Source organism: Channa argus, chromosome 18 (genome assembly GCF_033026475.1).
Source record: "Channa argus isolate prfri chromosome 18, Channa argus male v1.0, whole genome shotgun sequence".
Classification (NCBI taxonomy): domain Eukaryota; kingdom Metazoa; phylum Chordata; class Actinopteri; order Anabantiformes; family Channidae; genus Channa; species Channa argus.
Window position 1 is genome coordinate 2,054,055 of NC_090214.1, and position 18,782 is coordinate 2,072,836.

The window sequence follows — 18,782 nt, forward strand, 5'->3', positions numbered from 1 at the left end:
TGTTTTTCTTGTGTGCAACAAATGCAAGGCAACGAATAACATTCGTGAAATTCTAAAAATGTTCAGGTTCCTAAAGATTTCGTAATTTTATTATTGAGCTTCTTGAGAGTCCAAAAATACACAAACGTTATACGTATTTTTGGTTTATGTGAAAACATCAGATTTTCTAAATGGTCAAACTTTTAGACAGTCGGTTCAGTTGTCGTCTGCTCTAAGCTCATTTTTTTATGCAAAAATAGTAACATGTACACAGTCTAAACAATGGTATTGGTCCAGTCCCAAAAGGAAGGCTGAAATTACAATAAAGCAATGTTTTATTTAAAGTGTTTCAGTTATACACAAAACGTTTCTGAAGAACCATTTCACTGTATGTGAATTGTCAACTGTCTGTTTTTTCAAAGTCCAGAAGAGAAGTGTTTTTAAATGCTTGTTGTTTAGGAGTCTCTTCTGCTGCTCACGTCCTCTACATGCTCTCAGCAGATCAGAATGTAACCACCTTTGTCTGTTTGGGTTTCACTTTCTTCACTGGAACATGCACCTCCTCATGGTCTGCACTCATGTTGTTGGACAACCATCCAACAGTAACAGAATTAGCTAGACAGAGACAGTGTGGAAGGAGAAGTCAGAGTAGGTAAAATTCCAGCTACAGTAGATAATGTTGCACTGTCAGGTGTTAGAATAAAGAATGACAAGGGTCCTTTATACTTAATTAGTGAAATTTAGAAGCTTCTGGAATCAAATATGCCAACAAAAACTGTAAAACACAATGTAGTCGTTTAATTTTAAAGATGAAGCAGAGGAACAGTGGAGACTCACTTGCAGCCTGGTGCTCTGGACAATCCTTCTGAAAATGTTCCACTGAACCACAAACACGACAGCAACCTCCTGCACACATGACGAGATGATCAGCCACTTCGTTATGAAGTTAGATACATGTATAAAATGTGTTTACAATGTGGGTATGTACCTTGTGCGTATAGTCCTTTAGGATTATCTGGGCAAGACCGTGACAAGTGTCCAGTCTTTCCACAGATGAAGCACTTTGCATATGGGTAATCACCTTAGAAAGACATTTTATCATTAAAGACATTTTACTTATTTATTTGTAAAAAATGTCTGCAGCGGTCAGTTTCCATTTGTTCTCACCCAAAGCAGGGTCCACTTTCGCTTTACATTTGTGAATTTCATGTTCGGTGGAGCCACAGCGGTAGCAGATGCCTCGGCCCATCTCCTCGTCTCTGTCCGCTTCTGGACAGTCTGCCAAACCGTGACCAGGCTTCCTGCAGTTAAAACACAGCTGAAGAGAGAGAAACACAGTACATAGTGAAAGAGTCTCACACTTGCAGTGTAGAATGAATCAGTTGTTGACAAATCGAGCATGTTCCTTTTTTGGATGTTAGGAGCTATGATTTTTAGCTCAATGTCAACATTCTCAGAGTGTGGTTTTTGAAACTATAAGAGTGGTAAGTTTAATATATGGCTTGAAATCACTCACCATATTGTTCTTCTTGACGTTCTGCCTCTTTATCCTTCTGTCCTCTCTCCTTTTGTCTTTCTTCAGAGCAATTTCCATGTCCTGCCTGAGCTCCTTCTCTTCTTCCCTTCCTCCTTTATTCCCCCCGGGCAGCCGCTGTCCGGTCTGCTGGAGATACTCCAGGAAGCCATTCACGTCTTCACTAATGTAGTCCTTCTTCTTTCGGTTGGGTTTTTTTACAGCTGAGCCACTGAGCTGAGTCCCTCTGACGTGGTCCCGCTGAGGCCCCCTTTTAGCCCCAGACCTTCCTTCATGTCCTCCTCCTCCTCCTCCAGCAGCTTTTAGCTGACTCCATGGAGTGGCCTCTGCAGGCTTATGTTTATGGATGTTGTTAGCTCTTGCCCACCTCGTCATGACTGCAGAAAACTGTACCAAATAAAATAATTAATAGCAGCAATCAAATATCTTGTAACAACATCACACTGCATTAGAGAATCAGGAAGAAAACATTTTATAAATAGAGAATAAATACGAGTTAATTATCTGGTTCGGAGTTATTCTGACAATTGGTCGCAGTTTGAGGGTCGACAGAAAACACAGCAAGTGATAAGAATCTATCATAAATGTTTATGTGGTTTAGTCCATCATTGGTATCAGATCACAGATTCTTCGATGGCGAATTCATTATTAAAAACACCTCACAAAACCTGGAGCTGTAAAACAACCTGCAAATATCTGTGACAATAGTACAAATAAGTGTCTTTTTGACAGCCTACATATTCAATTCAATTCAATTCAACTTTATTTATATAGCGCCAATTCACAACAAAGTCATCTCAGGGCACTTTACAGAATAAAGTCAAGATTATAAAGATATATAAAGAGAACCCAACAATTCCCCCTGGAGCAAGCCATAGGCAACAGTGGAGAGGAAAAACTCCCTTTAACGGAAGAAACCTCCAGCAGAACCAGGCTCAGGGTGGTCGGCCATCTGCCTCGTCCATATCAATAACTAGTTGCCTTACCGTTATGTAAACATCATAAAGCCAACTAAAATAATTAAAACCAACAGCTGACACCAGAAAAGGTTAATAAAACGCACATGCTGTTGTTCTACGTTTTTTAGGATTATAGAGTCCTGCTCAAGCTTTTGCCTATGACTTTGAATGTATAATACTCGGTGAAATGTTTTTGTATGGTGTTTGACAAAATTGTATTTTGTTCTCAGCTTAAAAAAAGTAATAAAAAAGAGTGGCATTGGTTAAATTAGTTCTTAGTGAGTATTCAGTTTTGCAAGTTTTGGTCTACGAACAGAAGGCGACATGTTACACGGAGTAAAATGTGTGATACTGACTTGAACAGTCATTAGCATTTAACGTAGCAGCTAACAAGCTGAACCACACAACGTTGACATGTTTTGTAACTAAAAGCACCTATTTCCCAAACTGTGAGACACAAGATACTGACACGGTTTGTATTTGAAACCAACATGTCCCATACGCTCGTAAAACAATACTAATACAAGCTGACACAACATTACCTTCGGAGAGTTTCAGCCCATGTGTTTGTATTTTTGCCGGAAGTTTTCATTCTTCTTCTTTAGTTTTATTCGAAGCTCGCAAACTGTTGGACAAACAACGTCACACTGCCGCCTGCTGAGCAAGAGCGTTAACGACACCCCGTCACATCTCCAGCTGAGTAAAAGCCACGAAAAACATCTGGAAACACGAGTGTTGTAGTAAAGAGGGCAGCTGTTGAATAATACGATGTCTTTGACTTGACTGCCCTCGAAATTACCGCATAAATATGTATTAATTTTGCAATGATTTTCTCTCATTGTCAGACACTAAGAGTCTTATCATGTTTTAACACATTCATCACTGTTTCTTATTCTTATTTTTGTTATTGATATTATTAGGAGCAACCAGCTTCCTGATGATCTTAAATGACCAGACCGTGTGACTTTCAAATCTAAATGGAATATTTGCTGTAGCTACATGATATCTGTGTTTCTGATTCACTATTGCTTTTGTCTTTTGTCCAGCATTTTGTATTTGTTTTCCTTTGCTAAAACTAGATTTAAAAAAAAAATGTAAACAATTGAGACATAAACATACAGTTATTTGTGTGTTTATTGAAGTAGTAGAGGAAAATAATCCAATCTTAAATGGTAATACAGCAACGTAATGACCCAAAACACACAAGTCATTCCACCACAGATCAGTTAAAGCAGAATAAATGGCAGAAAAAAAGCCCTGACCAATTCTACAGAACTGCTGTGAGAGGCCTGAAGGCAGTTAATGGACAGAAGCAAACCAATATCCTCAAGTTAAAGCTGTTCTGTAGATAAAAATGGGCTAAAAAGGGGGGTCACACACTTCATAAATCTCATTTGTTGACTTGCTGGCAGCACAGTGATACAGTTGTTAGCTCTGCTGCTTAACAGCTAGAAGGGCCTAGTTTGAATCGCGACCTTCCTGTGAAACTGCCTGTTCTCCTCGTGGTTAGGTGGGTCTCCTCCAGGTACTCCGGTCCCCCCCCCCACTGCTGCAGCACCACCTGCCTCCCTGCACCAAGCAAACGCTGCCACCAGAGGACACAAGAGGTCCAGCAGAGAGCAAACCTCACACACCAGGACATGAGATTTGTTGTCACTAACATGTTTTACATGATATCAAGCAAAACAAACCATAATCTACTGTGCAAAAGCTGTGCAGTCTAAAAGCATCTAGACACTGTTATAGATAAAGGGACGAGGTGTATGCAAGACCTGCGCCAAGTTCAGCCTATGATGGTCAATGTGAGACAAAGAAAATGAATAAATGTTTGTTCAGAATTCTGAAATCAGTATAAGATCTATCAGTGCAATAAAAACAGAGCCCTAAAAGGTGCAGACATTTTTAAATTCCCATAAAAATGAAATGCAGCAGTTGCTGCATCAAAAACAAAAAAACAAAACTGAAATTAAAGTTGATGCTAGAGAATTGTTAAAACACAGTTAGACAATATTATTACATATTTTTCATTTATTGGACTCAATACAGAAAGGAAATAATACTGATTGATGTGTAGAAACACTGTGGAATGAAATGTACCAAATGTACCATAATCACATACAACCTCACAAACAACACAGTTTGCAGCTTTCAGCCGCATCTCATGGTCTTCATCACTGACTGAAGTTTGTTCAGATGCCAGTAGCTTCATCATGCATTTTTAAAAAAAACACATTTATCTGACAATTCTACTGCTTAAATTCATTTTACGCAAAAAAACATATTGTAAAAACACTCAAGCTTTTTCTTGTTTTAAAGAAAAAGCTTGAGTGTTTTTACAATATGTTTTTTCCACTTTTTTCAGAAGTAAAGGATCTGACAACTTCTTACACATCTGGGCCCATCACTGATATTTGTGTGCAGTCACGAGGCAACGTATTCGATCTACAGTAAAATCACCTGTTACTGCTTGTGAACCATATTCATACGAAGAAAAACTGGCTGCACACCAACGCGACAGCCATTGGCACCTGCTAAGGGGTTTGATTTGTTTAAGCTCCGCCCTTCAATCAATCATCCAGTTATCTTCAAACAAGACCTAAATGCAAAAGTGGTGGTGGTGGAAAGTCTAAATGCTCAAGCACTGTAAGTACAATTTACAATTCTCAGCTAGAAAAAGTGAGATGTTGTAATATGGCAAAATCAGAGGGACGTTCAATGGCATTCAGTTACATGTAGCCTGACTAGGTTAAAAAAAACAAGTTCATTATCAGTGAAGACGTCCTTTGATGTTTTTTCAAATGACAGTGAAAATGTTTTGGTCAAAAGACACCTGTCAGTAGAAGAGCACAGGCCGATCACGACTGCAGAAACCAAATCCAGGGGTGGCTCCACATGAACCCACCAACCACAGCGCTGAGTACTGTACTAATATTATGGGAATATTCTGTCCCTCTGAAAGAAGAGCCGCATATTAACACTTAGCTGAATCTTTCTGTTTGCAGCACCCACACACACCACATGCAAGCTTGAAATCCTATACACACTTACATATTTACAACAGCCACAGAAGAAAACTGTTAATCACCAGGACAAAAGTTGGTTGTCACAGAAAAGAATTTCAGGATCATTCTTCAGTCTTTTCTTTCGACATGTAGCCTGTCTGAACGTTTTAACGGGAAATGAGTATTTACATCCTGATTGTTGTAGTTTTTGCTCAGTGTCACCACCTCTTTGTGGATTGGTTGCCTGCTGTTACAGTGGTGATTTCAGCTCGTGTCGTTCATTCATTTGACAACATTTTTGGAGGCGAGTTTCAACTCTGCATTTTTAAGACGGCTAGTTACCTACAGTTGTTCTCCAGCTGTGCAGTGCTGGTCCAAGCCCGGTAGAAATTGGGGAGGGTTGAGCCAAATCAACATGCGGACAATGATCCGCTGTGGCGACTCTGAACTCACGGGATAAGACGAAAGGACAAAAAAATTAAAAATACTTTTAAAATATTTTATTTATCCCAGCAGCTCTTTAATTGCAGTGCATCCAGAAACTTTTGCCTCACTGTGTCATGTTACAGCCTTATTCCAAAATGGTTTGAATTCATTATTTTTCTCAATATTCTAAAAACAGTGAATCACAACATGAAAGAAGTTTTCAGATCTGGCTGTTTCCGTCTGGCCACGGTACCATACAGGCCTGATTGGTGGAGTGCTGCAGAGATGGTTGTTCTTCTGGAAGGTTCTCCTCTCTCCACAGAGAAACGCTGGACGCTTTTCCAAAAGGTGAACAAGTTGTAGAAACATCTCAAGGATGATCAGTGGAAACAGGATGCAGGATGTTTCTTTTCTTCTGAATCTGCAGCTTTTGGATGTAAAAATTGAAAATGTTGGCACCACAGGAACTGAATAAAGAGTTTGATTTGAATATGCATCAGTCCTCTGATGGGTTTGTTTTTGTGTTTTGACCTCAACCAAGAGCTACATGGACTAATCTATGGGAGAGAAACTGTGTGCTAATACTTTATTACAAGGAAGAGAAGCAGCAAGCCTTTGTGTGACCCTCCTTTTTCGATATTATTTCTCTTGAAACTCAAAGTGTCATTTTTTCAAATTTATCTCAGGCACCAGACGTCCTGTTTGCAGCCAATGTCACTGAGCAACCTCCAGTTCAGGAAACAGAACGTGGAAGCTGGTCACCTCATCTTAAGTAAAGACCTGGCTGTGACTCTGCTGATTAGGAGATACATCAAACCCTCTTGTTGAGAGACATGTTCTCTTTAGCCTGAGAAAAACCTCCCTAGAGGACCCAGGTATGTCCTGCAGGGGTCCTGAAGCCTTCTATGTTCAGGTGGGTGCCCTTCATGCTGCCCTTTCATCCATCCCCGATTAGATTAAAGACCCCCACAGTTTTCCTGATGCACTGCTGTCCAAACCAAACAGATGTCTTTGTGCCTAAACCGACCAAAGTGCCACGTTTGACTGTTCAAGGTGAAACAACTGTGTTACACCAGCCTCCAAAAGACATAAGAATAAATCATTTGACATAAGTAAACATGATTTATGCTTGTTCAGTGTCTTAGTATAACATGTTCAAAAAAAAAAAAAAAAAAAAAGTGTCACGGCTGTGATGCCGGTCCATGTTGCCATGGTGATCGTCAGTCTCTCCTCCCCGCTTTGATTTCCCACTGTCTCCTTCTCTCTCTCTCTCTCCGCTGTGCTGCCTAATCTTCTCTTTACATCACCCCCCGTTTACCTGCTCCTCTCTGCCAGACCGTCCTCCTGCTTCCCGTGTGTCAAGCCGTTGCTTTCTCCTGAGAATTCTGATTTGTCAGGGATCGTTTGTTTTTTTCTCGCCTGGCCACTGGACCCTGGGAACTTGTACTCGGACATTGCAGTAAGTGACTTTAAATTGACCTCATGATTACTGGGTTAAGTGCTAACCTGTCATTTCTGTCGGGACAGTTGTAGTTGTTACTTTGTGCGTGGCTTTGTTGTCATGCTCTCTCCTCCTTCCCTGTTCCCCAGCTGAGCTGACCCTCCAAGCCCTGACTCCACAGCACAGTGTCTCCGCTCATCCTTTGCCCGTAAGAGTTCAGTCACCTTTAGAATAGTTCTGGGTTGAAGCTGTGACTTACCTTCTCTCTTTTTCCCCTAGATCTCCTCAGCGTTATCAGCTCCTCCTGCTCCCTCTGCAGCGCAAACCATCTGTGTCATCATTTGCTCTTCAAATTCAATAAACTAGTTACTGCCTCACTTCTCCTTCGCTTGCTCTGCTCCTGTCTGGGTCCAATGAAACTGACTGTTAATTCGGACATAAGGGTTTTTGGTCACATTTGGAACCTAAGGTCACCTGAGCAGGTGCTGGGTTTTAGGAAATCAGCTCATCGCGTGCTTAAAGTGCTGCTGTGAAAATAAAGTTTCCTTATGTAACGTTAAATAAGGCTGATGGGAAATTGTATTTTATTTAACAACTGGACAATTTTAAATGTGAATTTGATGATACTGCAATAAAAATATGAAAACCTGCCAAAAAGAGAATCCCACAGTCTAATCTAATTATCATTTCAGCTCCACCTGTATTCACTGTTGAATAATTCAATTAACATAAAGCATCAACATCTTCACAATTTTTTATTTCTATAGTATTAAAAGTAAATGTAGTCGAGTTAGTTAAGTGCACTTCACTCTGAATTCTAAGGGGGTTAAAGCATAAAGTGACAATACGCAGGCTACACTCAATGTGTCCTCGAGTAAATCCACTAAGAAAACTGTGATAGCAGATGTGATGACTTCAGACGTGCAGTATAAAGTGAGTGATTGCTGACTGTCACAAAAATCACTGCCCACACAACAGATACAAAAACATTAATCTTGTGTGTCTCCTCCATGTTTCCACCCACAGATCGGCCGCTGCAGCTCTGCATACATTTACATTTTATATTCACTGTGACACTGGCTCCGTTTCCTGTCGCCAGAATGGCAGTTTTACATCCAAACAAAAGGAAATGAACGATAAACAGGCTCTAATAGCCTTTTAATTCCAGAAGCCATTGTGTGGAGGGGGAGTAAAGAAAATCATTTGGTCAAATGCACTTTACTTACACCAACAAATATGGAACTGATGAAGATGTGTGTGTGGAGATTTCTCCATCGGGCTGTGCAAAACAAGTACAGTGCTGCAACAACAACAAACACGACAACAACACGATTCTTTTCATTATTGATTAATCGAATGTTTTATTTAATTCATTAATAATTTAAAAAGTAGGGGGAAAATACTGCCTTGTTGTAGCTCATATGCTCCCAGGGGCGTGGCCACAGGGTGGCCCACCCCCTGCCAGAGAGACGAGGTGGTACCTGCTGGAAAACTTTTAGTACAAGCACAATTGAGCAAATCCGAAGATGAAATAAATCACTATTAAAATAAAGAAACACAAGGTTCTTATTTTGTACATTTCAGTTGGTGTCATACATTTTGCAACAATACATTTTACAGAAGTTGCAACCAGGCAAATTATTCCTGCAAAGGAATCACGTTCACCTCTGAGCTGTGTCTTATTGTTTCTTAAGGATTATTTGGGGTTAAAAACGGTAGATACGTTGCTTATATCTGAGGTTATGGGCCAGAACCTCTGAAGTTACTGTTTATATTTCTTATATTTCTTCTTTGTTTGCGTTTTCTGTTTAAAACAACCTTGATCAGCTGTTAAACGTTTCTCCGAACTGTAGAGGAGAAGAAGTCACAGTAACATCAAACCACTTCAGCAAAGTGCGTCAAAAACAGCTGTTAAGTGCAGCACTTGAGTAAATGTACAAATACAACCAGCAAATCATCACAGTAGTTTCAGATTAATGATGTCGGTCATGTTCTAGTCGTTTCAGATTGAAAATACACACCAGTGCTGCATGGATTAAAAAAAAGGCTCAAAAGATGTTTAATGTGAAAAGATGAAAGGTTTCTGATGTTATTAAAGTTGCATCAGTTCTCTGCTCAGCCTCCTGCTCAGTGAGGCTGACACTTGCATCTTGAACCTGATGAGTGGAAATGAAGCGCGCAGCCCCTGTGCGCAAAAACGCGCATCCTCCATCATCTGGTCACATCAGTTCCTCACGTCTCCCTCAGCGAGCAGTCGGTCTCCAGCGTCCGGCCTGAAGCCACAGCCCGAGATCTAAAGAGGACCCGGAGACACTGATATTTCAGCTCAGATGATCCGATATCTCATCCGCGGCATCTACCAACCCGTGTTTGACTTTCTGAGAAAAGTTACGCGTCATTTTTTGGCTCCCGCATGATCTGCAGGCATCTGGCTGCACTGATCATCTTTTTTTTTTGTCCTGCGCTGTTCTTCATTACTGACCAAGCGCTTTTTAAACCCAGTCTGCCGAGACCAGAGCATCCACAGCGGACTTTCTGCCTCCGTTTGTTGGACACGGACCAATTTCAAATTAACAAGTAATAAGTGCAGGAAAACAGCAAACTTTGAAAGTTCCCTGGCATGAAACGACGCACTGAGGTGGAGACGCATATGTTCCAGTAAGTACAGATTTGAGATGCTTTCACATGTTTTTGCATTGACTGTGACATACATGCCACATGTACACGGGTCTGGGACACGGAAATGTGTGAAATGAAGCACAGAAAAGCGCCTGGTTTAAACCTTCTATGTTCCCATCAGTCACAACAAGCAGCAGCTACAATAAAACCAGTGACATGTGAACATAACTGAAAAACGTCACCAGCAAATAATGGGCTGCACAACTAAACATCAAATATTGGATAGAAGTGTTTCTCAACCTGTGGCTGGCGCCCCTCAAAGGGTCACCAGATGAATCTGAGGGGGCCAAGAAGCTTTGAGACCCAGATCTGTTTACACTTTGTGTGTATTTGTGTGCGTGTGTTAAAAATAATCGTAAAGCACATTTTCAAAAAAAGATTTATTAGTAAAATTGTATTGCTGCCTCTTCGTTTATCAATAATTCCGGTTTTATTTGTAAGATTACCCAATCAGGAAGCAGATATGCAAGTCAACCAGCTGGGTGAGCTGCCAATTTCGAGTCATTTCAGGCGTCGTGTCCTGTTAGGGTCATCGTAAGCATGAATGGATTTCATTCATTTCTGCGACAGAATTTATGTGTATTTTGGCAAATCATTAAAATCAAAATGTTCACAGATTCAAATCATAGACATATATTGTATTATTTATGTATGTTTTATTTATGCCCATCATCTAAAATATGATTGATAATGTGTCCAGAAATGATATTTGAAAAGATTTTTTTCCACTTAACTTTCACACGTATTCGAGCAGCACCGAGCCACTTCCGGTGTTTTCAGCAGCTACGCTACATTTTTATTTAATCTGTATCTGGACATACAGTTATTGGTTTTACTCCACTGGATCCATTTTTAACTTTAGTTACTTTGCAGATTAGACAAAAATATAATCAGTAATTTTGTACTTTCAGTAAACTATTACAAGTTTTATTTACAGCACAGTGTAGCTGAACTTCCAGAACTAATAAACTACTGCAAAGCGTAGTTATCATTGATTATTAGCACAAACTATAATCAAAAAATAAACTGATTTTAAACATTTTTGTTACAAACGCATAAACTAACCATAGACACGTTGGTTACATTTAGATGTAGCATAACATCGATATTTGACAAATAAATATAAACAAATATTTGTTTTTGACAATGTTTCTGTTACATGGCTGAATTTACTCAGTGCTGGTGTAATAAGTTGAATCTAATGAAGTCGATATTACAACATACTGATTCCACACGTATCCTGACCAGTTTCCTAAATGTGTGTCTCTTTTGTAGATCTCCCATTGTGGTGTAGAGATCACATCACCTTTGACTGTCCCACCCTTCATTCTGGCCTCTTACTGGGGGAAAATCCCGTGTCTCAATGGTTTTCCATAGAAACGCCATTTTTCTGCCTCTTGTTCTGTAAAAATCTGTTAACGTATCTCCTGGTCACCATTACAACCATGGCAGCTGCTCCAAATGCCCCCTGCCTCTCGGAGCTCAGAGGACCCTCCAACAGAAACATCAGCTTCATCTCGGGGACCCGGCCCTGCAACCAAAGCGCCACGAGGACCTCGACCTACACGCCACAAGCCACTGCAGCCTTCGCCATCGTCATCACCTTCATGATGGTCCTGACCATCGTTGGAAACATCTTGGTTATCATTGCCGTCCTGACGTCCCGATCTCTGAAGGGGGCTCAGAATCTTTTCCTTGTGTCGCTGGCTGCAGCTGATATTTTAGTAGCTACACTCATAATTCCCTTCTCGCTGGCTAACGAGCTGCAGGGCTACTGGGCGTTTAGCTCCCTTTGGTGCGAAATTTATCTGGCGCTGGATGTTCTCTTCTGTACCTCCTCTATCGTGCATCTATGTGCAATAGCTCTGGACCGCTACCTGTCAATCTCAAGACCCGTGTCCTATGGCACCAAACGTACGCCCTCACGCATCAAGGCAGCCATTATCGTAGTCTGGCTGATCTCTGCAGTCATCTCCTTCCCCCCTCTTCTCACCCTGGACAAGAGTGAAGGTGGTGAAGAGGTGTGTGAACTAAACAGCGAGCGCTGGTATATTCTGTACTCCACCATCGGCTCATTCTTTGCCCCCTGTGTGATAATGATTCTGGTGTATATGAGGATCTATCAGATTGCCAAGCAGCACACTCGCTGCCCGCCCGGACACAAGCATAAAGCAGCAGTGGGGGGAAACACCAGAGATCTTGCAACAAAGTTATCTGATCAGCAACAGAACAGGGATCAAGGAGTTACTACTGGCAGCCAAGGAGATAAAGTCCCACATTCCATCCCGATGTCCATTCAGAATCCATCTGAGAGCACCTTGAGGCAGGAACCTCACCCTCCTTATTCAAGTACCCCTCCAGTCCAAATGTCCTCCCCCTCTTTGAACTCCCTGCCTGACAGCCAAATCCTCTCAGCTGTTCCCAACAAACGGTCCCCGGAATATCCAGATGGAGAGAGAGAAGCACCTCAGGACAACACCTCCAGCTCTGGTTCTGAGCTGGAAATGGGCGAAGAAGGTGTTCTTGGAGAGGACAACAAAGACGAAGCAAACAAACCGGATGTGCAGCCTTTAGAATTGCCTCAAAGCAAAGGGTTCAAAATCCAGGTTCTAAACCTGCCTTGCAGATACAAAGACACCATGGCCACGTCATCTGGCACCAAACTGGTACCTGAGGGGCCACCTACAATTCAGGAGACGCCCATTTCCCGCCGTAAAGCCGTGGTGAACAGGGAGAAGAGGTTCACCTTCGTGTTGGCTGTAGTGATGGGCGTGTTCGTGATCTGCTGGTTCCCCTTCTTCTTCTCTTACTCTCTTAAGGCAGTCTGCCCAACAACTTGCAGCATCCCCGACCCCTTGTTCAAATTCTTCTTTTGGATTGGCTACTGCAACTCCTGCCTCAACCCAGTCATATACACCATCTTCAACAAGGATTTCAGGAAGGCCTTCAAAAGGATACTGTGCAAGGACACAAAGGGAACGTTCTTCTAGAAAGGAAAGAGTTCTTGTGTAGACACAAAGACCTTTGTTGAGAAATGACATTTGTCTTTCTGTACATTCGGCATTGGACTGGCATTGACCTTCTGCAGGATCAACATTAACTTCTGCACATTAAGGAGGAACTTGTGTCCATTTTCTCCTCTCTATGTGCTTGTGTTAGCTGAGGCAGAGCTGCATAAAGCCACAGAATCAATTGTCCTAATGTTATTTAAGAATACGGTGTAATTGCAGTGACTCTGACAATGATTGCTTTGATTATATTTTGAAACGGATGTCGAGAGGATACAGGGTCTGTGTGCAGTAATTTAAAGTACAAAAAGAACTAGGACAGTGCATGTGTTGTTGTGTTTGTGTGTATGTATGGGATCAGAGCAGAGTCGCCTAAGGGTCTTACTGGAAAAGAACAAGTATCACTAAGTGTCCTTTATCGGAGATAAAATGGGCACTCAAACACAAGATCAGGGAAAATGTGAGCATCCTTGTCTCTGTGCCTCGTCCTCTTTCCTTTCTTTATTCCTGCCTCCATCTAAAGCTGTTACTTGGGATGTGGATATTATGACGAATGGAGTTTTTATTTTCCCTTCTGTGAATTCCCTATTCTCTGCGGAACCTTTCTCTTGCTTATTCGTTTAATGGCCAGAGGCTTTGCTGGGAAAATCGAGAGCAACAACGTTAAAAAAATCCGCCGCAAACACGACAAATGAATATGACACTATGTACTAATGTTTTTTTTTTTTCTCCTCTGACCTAAAGCTCATGCAGAGTGGACATGTTTTAGGTTGCAGCTCAAAGGGTATGTTCACAGGGCCTATGCACCATTTTGCCAAATTAAATTTAAGGCTCATTAGGATCTTTGTAAACTGGCAGACAATGCAATTCAAGATCTTTTTAACTGTCACCGAGAAAGACACTCAAATGGACCATAATGAGACACAAAACATCCACAAGGACATATGCAAATACAACCGTGATGAGACACACAATGTACAAAATCCCAGTGCGACAAAACTACACTAAAACAACCACAAGATAACTCAGAATGAAAGGACTCTAACTACCCGAAAAGTATTCACAACCTCGCCAAAGATATTCAAGGCCACCAAGACACACAAACCATGGCAAAGCAACTCAAAGTACAACGTGCTAAATCACCACAGAGAGACTTTAAATGGACCAAGAAGACACATACAAACAGTACAAACAGACAAACTCGACCACAGTAAGACATAAAACAACCCCAAAGACACACAAATAAACTGAGAAATAGCTAGAAATGAGCATTTAAACACACCATAAAACCACAACATATACATGTAAAACCACTTTTAAAGAGAAAAAATACAAAACCGCCGCAAAGAGACTCAAAACAAGCACAAAGACCCACGATGTAGGATTTTGCCAGACTGAGACGCGTTTAGATCTTTGTAAGTCATTTTATACCTTTTACACCTTTGTCCAAGACAGAAAAACCTAATTATTATCTATTTAAATGACCACGAATAGAAAAAAACAGTGTGATTCCAAATGAATGCAATAATAAACAAAACAACCACAAAGACACACAAATGTAAAACCCCACACAAAATAATGACACAGACATCCAGACTCACCCCAGAGAGACTCACAGCCCTAAGAAAGACAAACACAATAACCACAAAGAGACAAAACCACTACGCCACCAAACTCTTACACCGAGACTTAAAATTATGACGTCCAGACTCACCACAAAGACACGTGGACAAAGACAAACTAAATAACCACAAAGACACTCAACCTCCAGATAAACATACAAAAACCACCACAAAGAAACCAACAAAGACACAGCCTCCACAAAGACGACAGAACGTAGAAGACGTAGAACTGGAGGGTGGGGGGGGGGGGGGATCCACTGTCTCCAAGTCTGTCCATGACAAGACTGAAACATGCAATTGTTGACTAAAATGAAAGTTTGACACGTATGACACCTTGTAAGACTGTTATGTGACGGAAGTGAATTCAGTGCTTCATGAGATTTTCCCCACATTGAATGAACACGATGGACCTTTTCAGTGTCTCTCTCCCAAAGCAATAGACTGTATCTGAACTCAGCGTTGGCCCCGACGACGAGCTGTATCCCTGATGAAGATGCTCCTCCTCCTCCTCCTCCTCCTCCTCCTCCTCCTCCTCCTCACTCTGAACTGATCTGATTTTATGGGTGTGTTAATATTGTGTGTGTGTTTGCTGCTGCATGTTTTGAAAGACGCACTTCTTTTGACAAAAATCTGTTTGAAGCATCCAGTACTGTAGACACTAGTGTTTGGCTTTTGTAGAGTTAAACATGAACCGATACAACTGCTTATTATTATTATTATTATTATTGTTATTTTAAAGTCCAACTGAAATGAAAATGCATGTTTTTTTCCCTCGGCTACAGCATCCACACATAAGACTGATGCCTTGTTCAGACTTCAGGAAATAAGCCAGATTAGGACAGGACATCACAGATGTAGGCAGGGTGGTAGCCAGAGGGGGAAAAGAGCGGCCACCTGCATCCCACCGGACAGACTTAGAATATTCATGGAAAACTGGTGGAGTTTCTGTCTGAGGTTAATCATTGTAATGACAATTAATAAATCAATATTATTGATAATTGATCTCAATTCAAAGTTTATCCATTATTACTTGTGGCAGTTGCAACGAGGCAGATAATCCCTGCACAGGATCCCCACGGTTTTTCTTATCAGAAGACAAAGTCACTTTGGTTATTATTCATTTACAACTTATTACCTGACGAAACAGCCATTCAGATGCAACTGGGCTTCTGCTTGTAGTTCTTGATGATGTTTGTGTCCCTGAGAGACATTAAAAGGATCAGAGCAGCAGGTAAGTACAGTAAATATATGAGAGAGAGCCCTCCTTAAAAATACAGGGTCGGAGGTTCGATTCCCAGCTCCTCCTGGCCAAATGCAGAAGTGGCAGTGGGAACAAGCTAACCTACTGTTTGGCAGGATGCATCAACAAGAACCTCAATGGCTCCCAATTCATTCCTAAGCACGTTGCTCCATCTCATCCATTTTTCCTGATTCCTGAATGTCCTGCAAACTTTCTGCGTAGAGCATGTTCAGTAGCGTCCTTCTCCGGTCGAGCCTCCTGGATCCCAGTGGCTCTGCCAGATCTTCCAAATGATACCGGATGGAACGGATCAAATTCTGGTCATTTCACTGGGTTTTGTGATGCTATGAAAAATGTATTCATCACGTCACAGCTGCTGCTTTTCTAAAGATCGATTTTCTATGGCTTGTGCATCATGTGATAAAAGGCCTCTCAGGCCTTCAGCCAAATTTTTTTTCTCTATTGACAACGATGATAAATGAGACGCCTGTAAAAAGTGTTGACAGGACATTTTCACCTTCACATTTTCACTAGGTCTGTTTTTTCTTAGTTAGTACCGTTTTTTAATCTGTGAGGTTTTATGTGTGTGAAACTTTCTGAGAGCCCGGAGCGAGTGGGAGTGTGCACTAGGTGCAGTGCACAACGTAAAAGCAAACCTGGAAGCCGGAAAACTTTTTTGCCTCATGTGTTAAGAGACTAGTTTTCAGTCAAGTGACCGGACATCGTTTTTTCATAGTTCACAGCCCAGCAATTTTCCCGAGGACTTGTCTGTCATTTCAAACAGCTGAGAAGGAGGAACTAGTAATGTGTAATTCAGAGTCTGCAGCCATGTTAACGAGACATTGGCAAAATGGCAGCAAATGCACAGCTGCTGGCAGTTACATCAAAAATCAAATAGAAATGACTAGATCCATCATTAAAATGGGGCTTTACTCCATTTGCATCTGGTTTTGCTTGAAGAAAATGTCTACAAATACACAACACAAGAGAAATAGCTCTTTCGGCTTTTGTCCTTTGAAAGAGAAAATGTCATTAATAAATAAACAATCTCCAGCCTCCTAACCATGTTGTGGAGCTTTGGGTTTCACAGAGGAGCATAAACACAAGTGGACGTTCTCAGAAAGCTAATACGCCATGATGTCCTCCTTCATTTATGGCTCGTCCTTCTCTTAAAGGTCAGCACTGTCACCACAGCTTGCTTCAGATGTGTGCGTCAAATCTCTACCCATGCTCTGATTTTACTGTGTAATATATCACAGTATGAAATGAGTGTGGAGACCTCCATGGTCTCTGTGTCCATGGTGCCTCCTCTGTCAAACATGTAAAGTAGATTTCAGTTGGACTTTAAGTTCAGAGCAGTGATCAGTGTCGCCTCGTATCTACTTTTTCTTCTATCTCTGCTCAGTGTGTTGCCATGTTGCAGTTTTTATTTTATTTTTTATCCCGTGAGTTCAGTGTCGCCACAGTGAATCATTCGTCCACATGTTGATCTGGCACAGTTTTTACACCGGATGCCCTTCCTGACGTAACCCTCCCCAGTTTCTACCGGGCTTGGACCGGCACTGCACAGCTGGGGAGGGGAATGGGCTGTTAGGGGTTCAGTGTCTTGCCCGGAGACACTTTGACATATAGCCGGGACCAGCAATCGAACCACTGACCCTGTGGTCCGTGGATGACTGCTTTACAACCTGAGCTATAGCCGCCCATTGCCGTGTTCCAGTGCTATGCTTTTATTTTGAAAGTGCTTCACATTAGTGGTGGAATAAAGGACGCGGTGAGTCTCTGATATTGGGTATAAGCACTGATGTTTGTCTACGTGTCACAGGGCGGAGTGGGTGGGATCGACAGTGAGCATGTACAGAGAAAAGAATAATTCAGCCACAAACTTTCCCGTCTCTGCTTCTGTCACAGTGTTTTAGCAGAATTACTGACAGTTGACACAAATTAAACCAATACTGAAAAAAATATACTTTACATATAATCTACTTTCAGCATCCTATTAACACCTGCAAACACCTGGTTTATCAAAAATTACCATGTGCTAAAAAGTATTATTTTAAAAATACAGGTGATAATTAACTAATCCAACATGGGATGTGTTGCTTATCACAGCTTATGTAACAGACCGATGATTTAAAGGTAAAGAAAGGTCTATAATTGGTGTAAGACACCTCTTATTGTCTCCCGATGAAGGACTTTTGTCTCCGCGGGAAACTTTAAGAGTTAAAAGGTTCAAATCATGGTGACACCTGGTGAAAATATAAAAAAAAAGACACTGTGGCATCAACAAATCCCTGCTGAAGTCCTGCCCCCATCCACCTACTCTGAAGACTATGGCCACCTTCACATCACATTCTGAGGTTTAAAAGCAGCATTAAAAGTGGCCAACGTCTGAAAATCATATTTGACTTGTTTTGTTTAGAGAAAAATGGATATGAGTCACTTGGAGGAAAGAAAAAAATGATGTGGGCCGACATGGAGTGAACGTGGCCTGAGACAAAACAACTGAAAACAACATGTGTAGGTTGTTTCCCACTACAGAGACTTCGTGGACGTGTTCCTGGAACTAAATTTGGATTCTCCTCTGAATGCAAGGTAAGAAGGAGGCGTCACTTGTCCTCATGCTTTGGGGAGCTATTGGTCCATTAATTTATTGATATTCCTTTTGTAAAAGTCCTTCAGCTCTGAAGTCCCATAAAACATTTTTTTATCTTGTTTGCATGAGACTAGTCTGCATCATCTATTGATTTTGTGCACATGAAATAAAAATGGCAGCACTTCGGAGACGCCGCACAAACTCAATAAACGTGCATGAAAGAAAATCAATATTAAATGTTCCAAAGAGTTCTGTTTATGAGGAACCACATCTTGTGGATGTCTCAGAGGTGGAAA

General features: G+C 41.4%; 2 protein-coding genes and 1 long non-coding RNA gene across 3 annotated transcripts; 2 read left to right on the forward strand and 1 right to left on the reverse strand.

Annotated features, from left to right (window-relative positions):
• Positions 1–61: 61 nt before the first annotated feature.
• zcchc9 (zinc finger, CCHC domain containing 9) lies at positions 62–3,102 on the reverse strand. The gene is made up of 6 exons (XM_067485297.1): positions 3,015–3,102; positions 1,496–1,900; positions 1,147–1,297; positions 968–1,060; positions 817–885; positions 62–594 (listed from the first exon to the last, which is right to left on the reverse strand). The coding sequence occupies exons 2-6, from the start codon at positions 1,886–1,888 to the stop codon at positions 482–484; spliced, it is 819 nt and encodes a 272-aa protein (XP_067341398.1). The 5' UTR covers positions 1,889–1,900; positions 3,015–3,102; the 3' UTR covers positions 62–481.
• A 4,066-nt stretch (positions 3,103–7,168) lies between these two features.
• LOC137103831 (uncharacterized) lies at positions 7,169–7,718 on the forward strand. The gene is made up of 3 exons (XR_010911604.1): positions 7,169–7,359; positions 7,491–7,549; positions 7,621–7,718. It is a non-coding gene; the product is annotated as an uncharacterized lncRNA (long non-coding RNA).
• A 1,580-nt stretch (positions 7,719–9,298) lies between these two features.
• On the forward strand, positions 9,299–15,621 carry LOC137104189 (alpha-2B adrenergic receptor). Its single transcript, XM_067485101.1, has 2 exons — positions 9,299–9,999; positions 11,296–15,621. Exon 2 carries the CDS (start codon positions 11,466–11,468, stop codon positions 13,008–13,010), a length of 1,545 nt encoding a protein of 514 aa, XP_067341202.1. The 5' UTR covers positions 9,299–9,999; positions 11,296–11,465; the 3' UTR covers positions 13,011–15,621.
• The last annotated feature ends 3,161 nt before the right edge of the window (positions 15,622–18,782 follow it).

Bases quoted from the DNA above. Each gene is read 5' to 3' on its own strand.
- zcchc9 (XM_067485297.1), bottom strand. From the start codon at position 1,888: ATGACGAGGTGGGCAAGAGCTAACAACATCCATAAACATAAGCCTGCA. The intron at 1,298-1,495 runs GTGAGTGATTTC...CTCTCTCTTCAG, and splicing joins ACGTCAAGAAGAACAATATG to CTGTGTTTTAACTGCAGGAA. The intron at 886-967 runs GTACATACCCAC...TCATGTGTGCAG, and splicing joins TAAAGGACTATACGCACAAG to GAGGTTGCTGTCGTGTTTGT.
- LOC137104189 (XM_067485101.1), top strand. From the start codon at position 11,466: ATGGCAGCTGCTCCAAATGCCCCCTGCCTCTCGGAGCTCAGAGGACCC.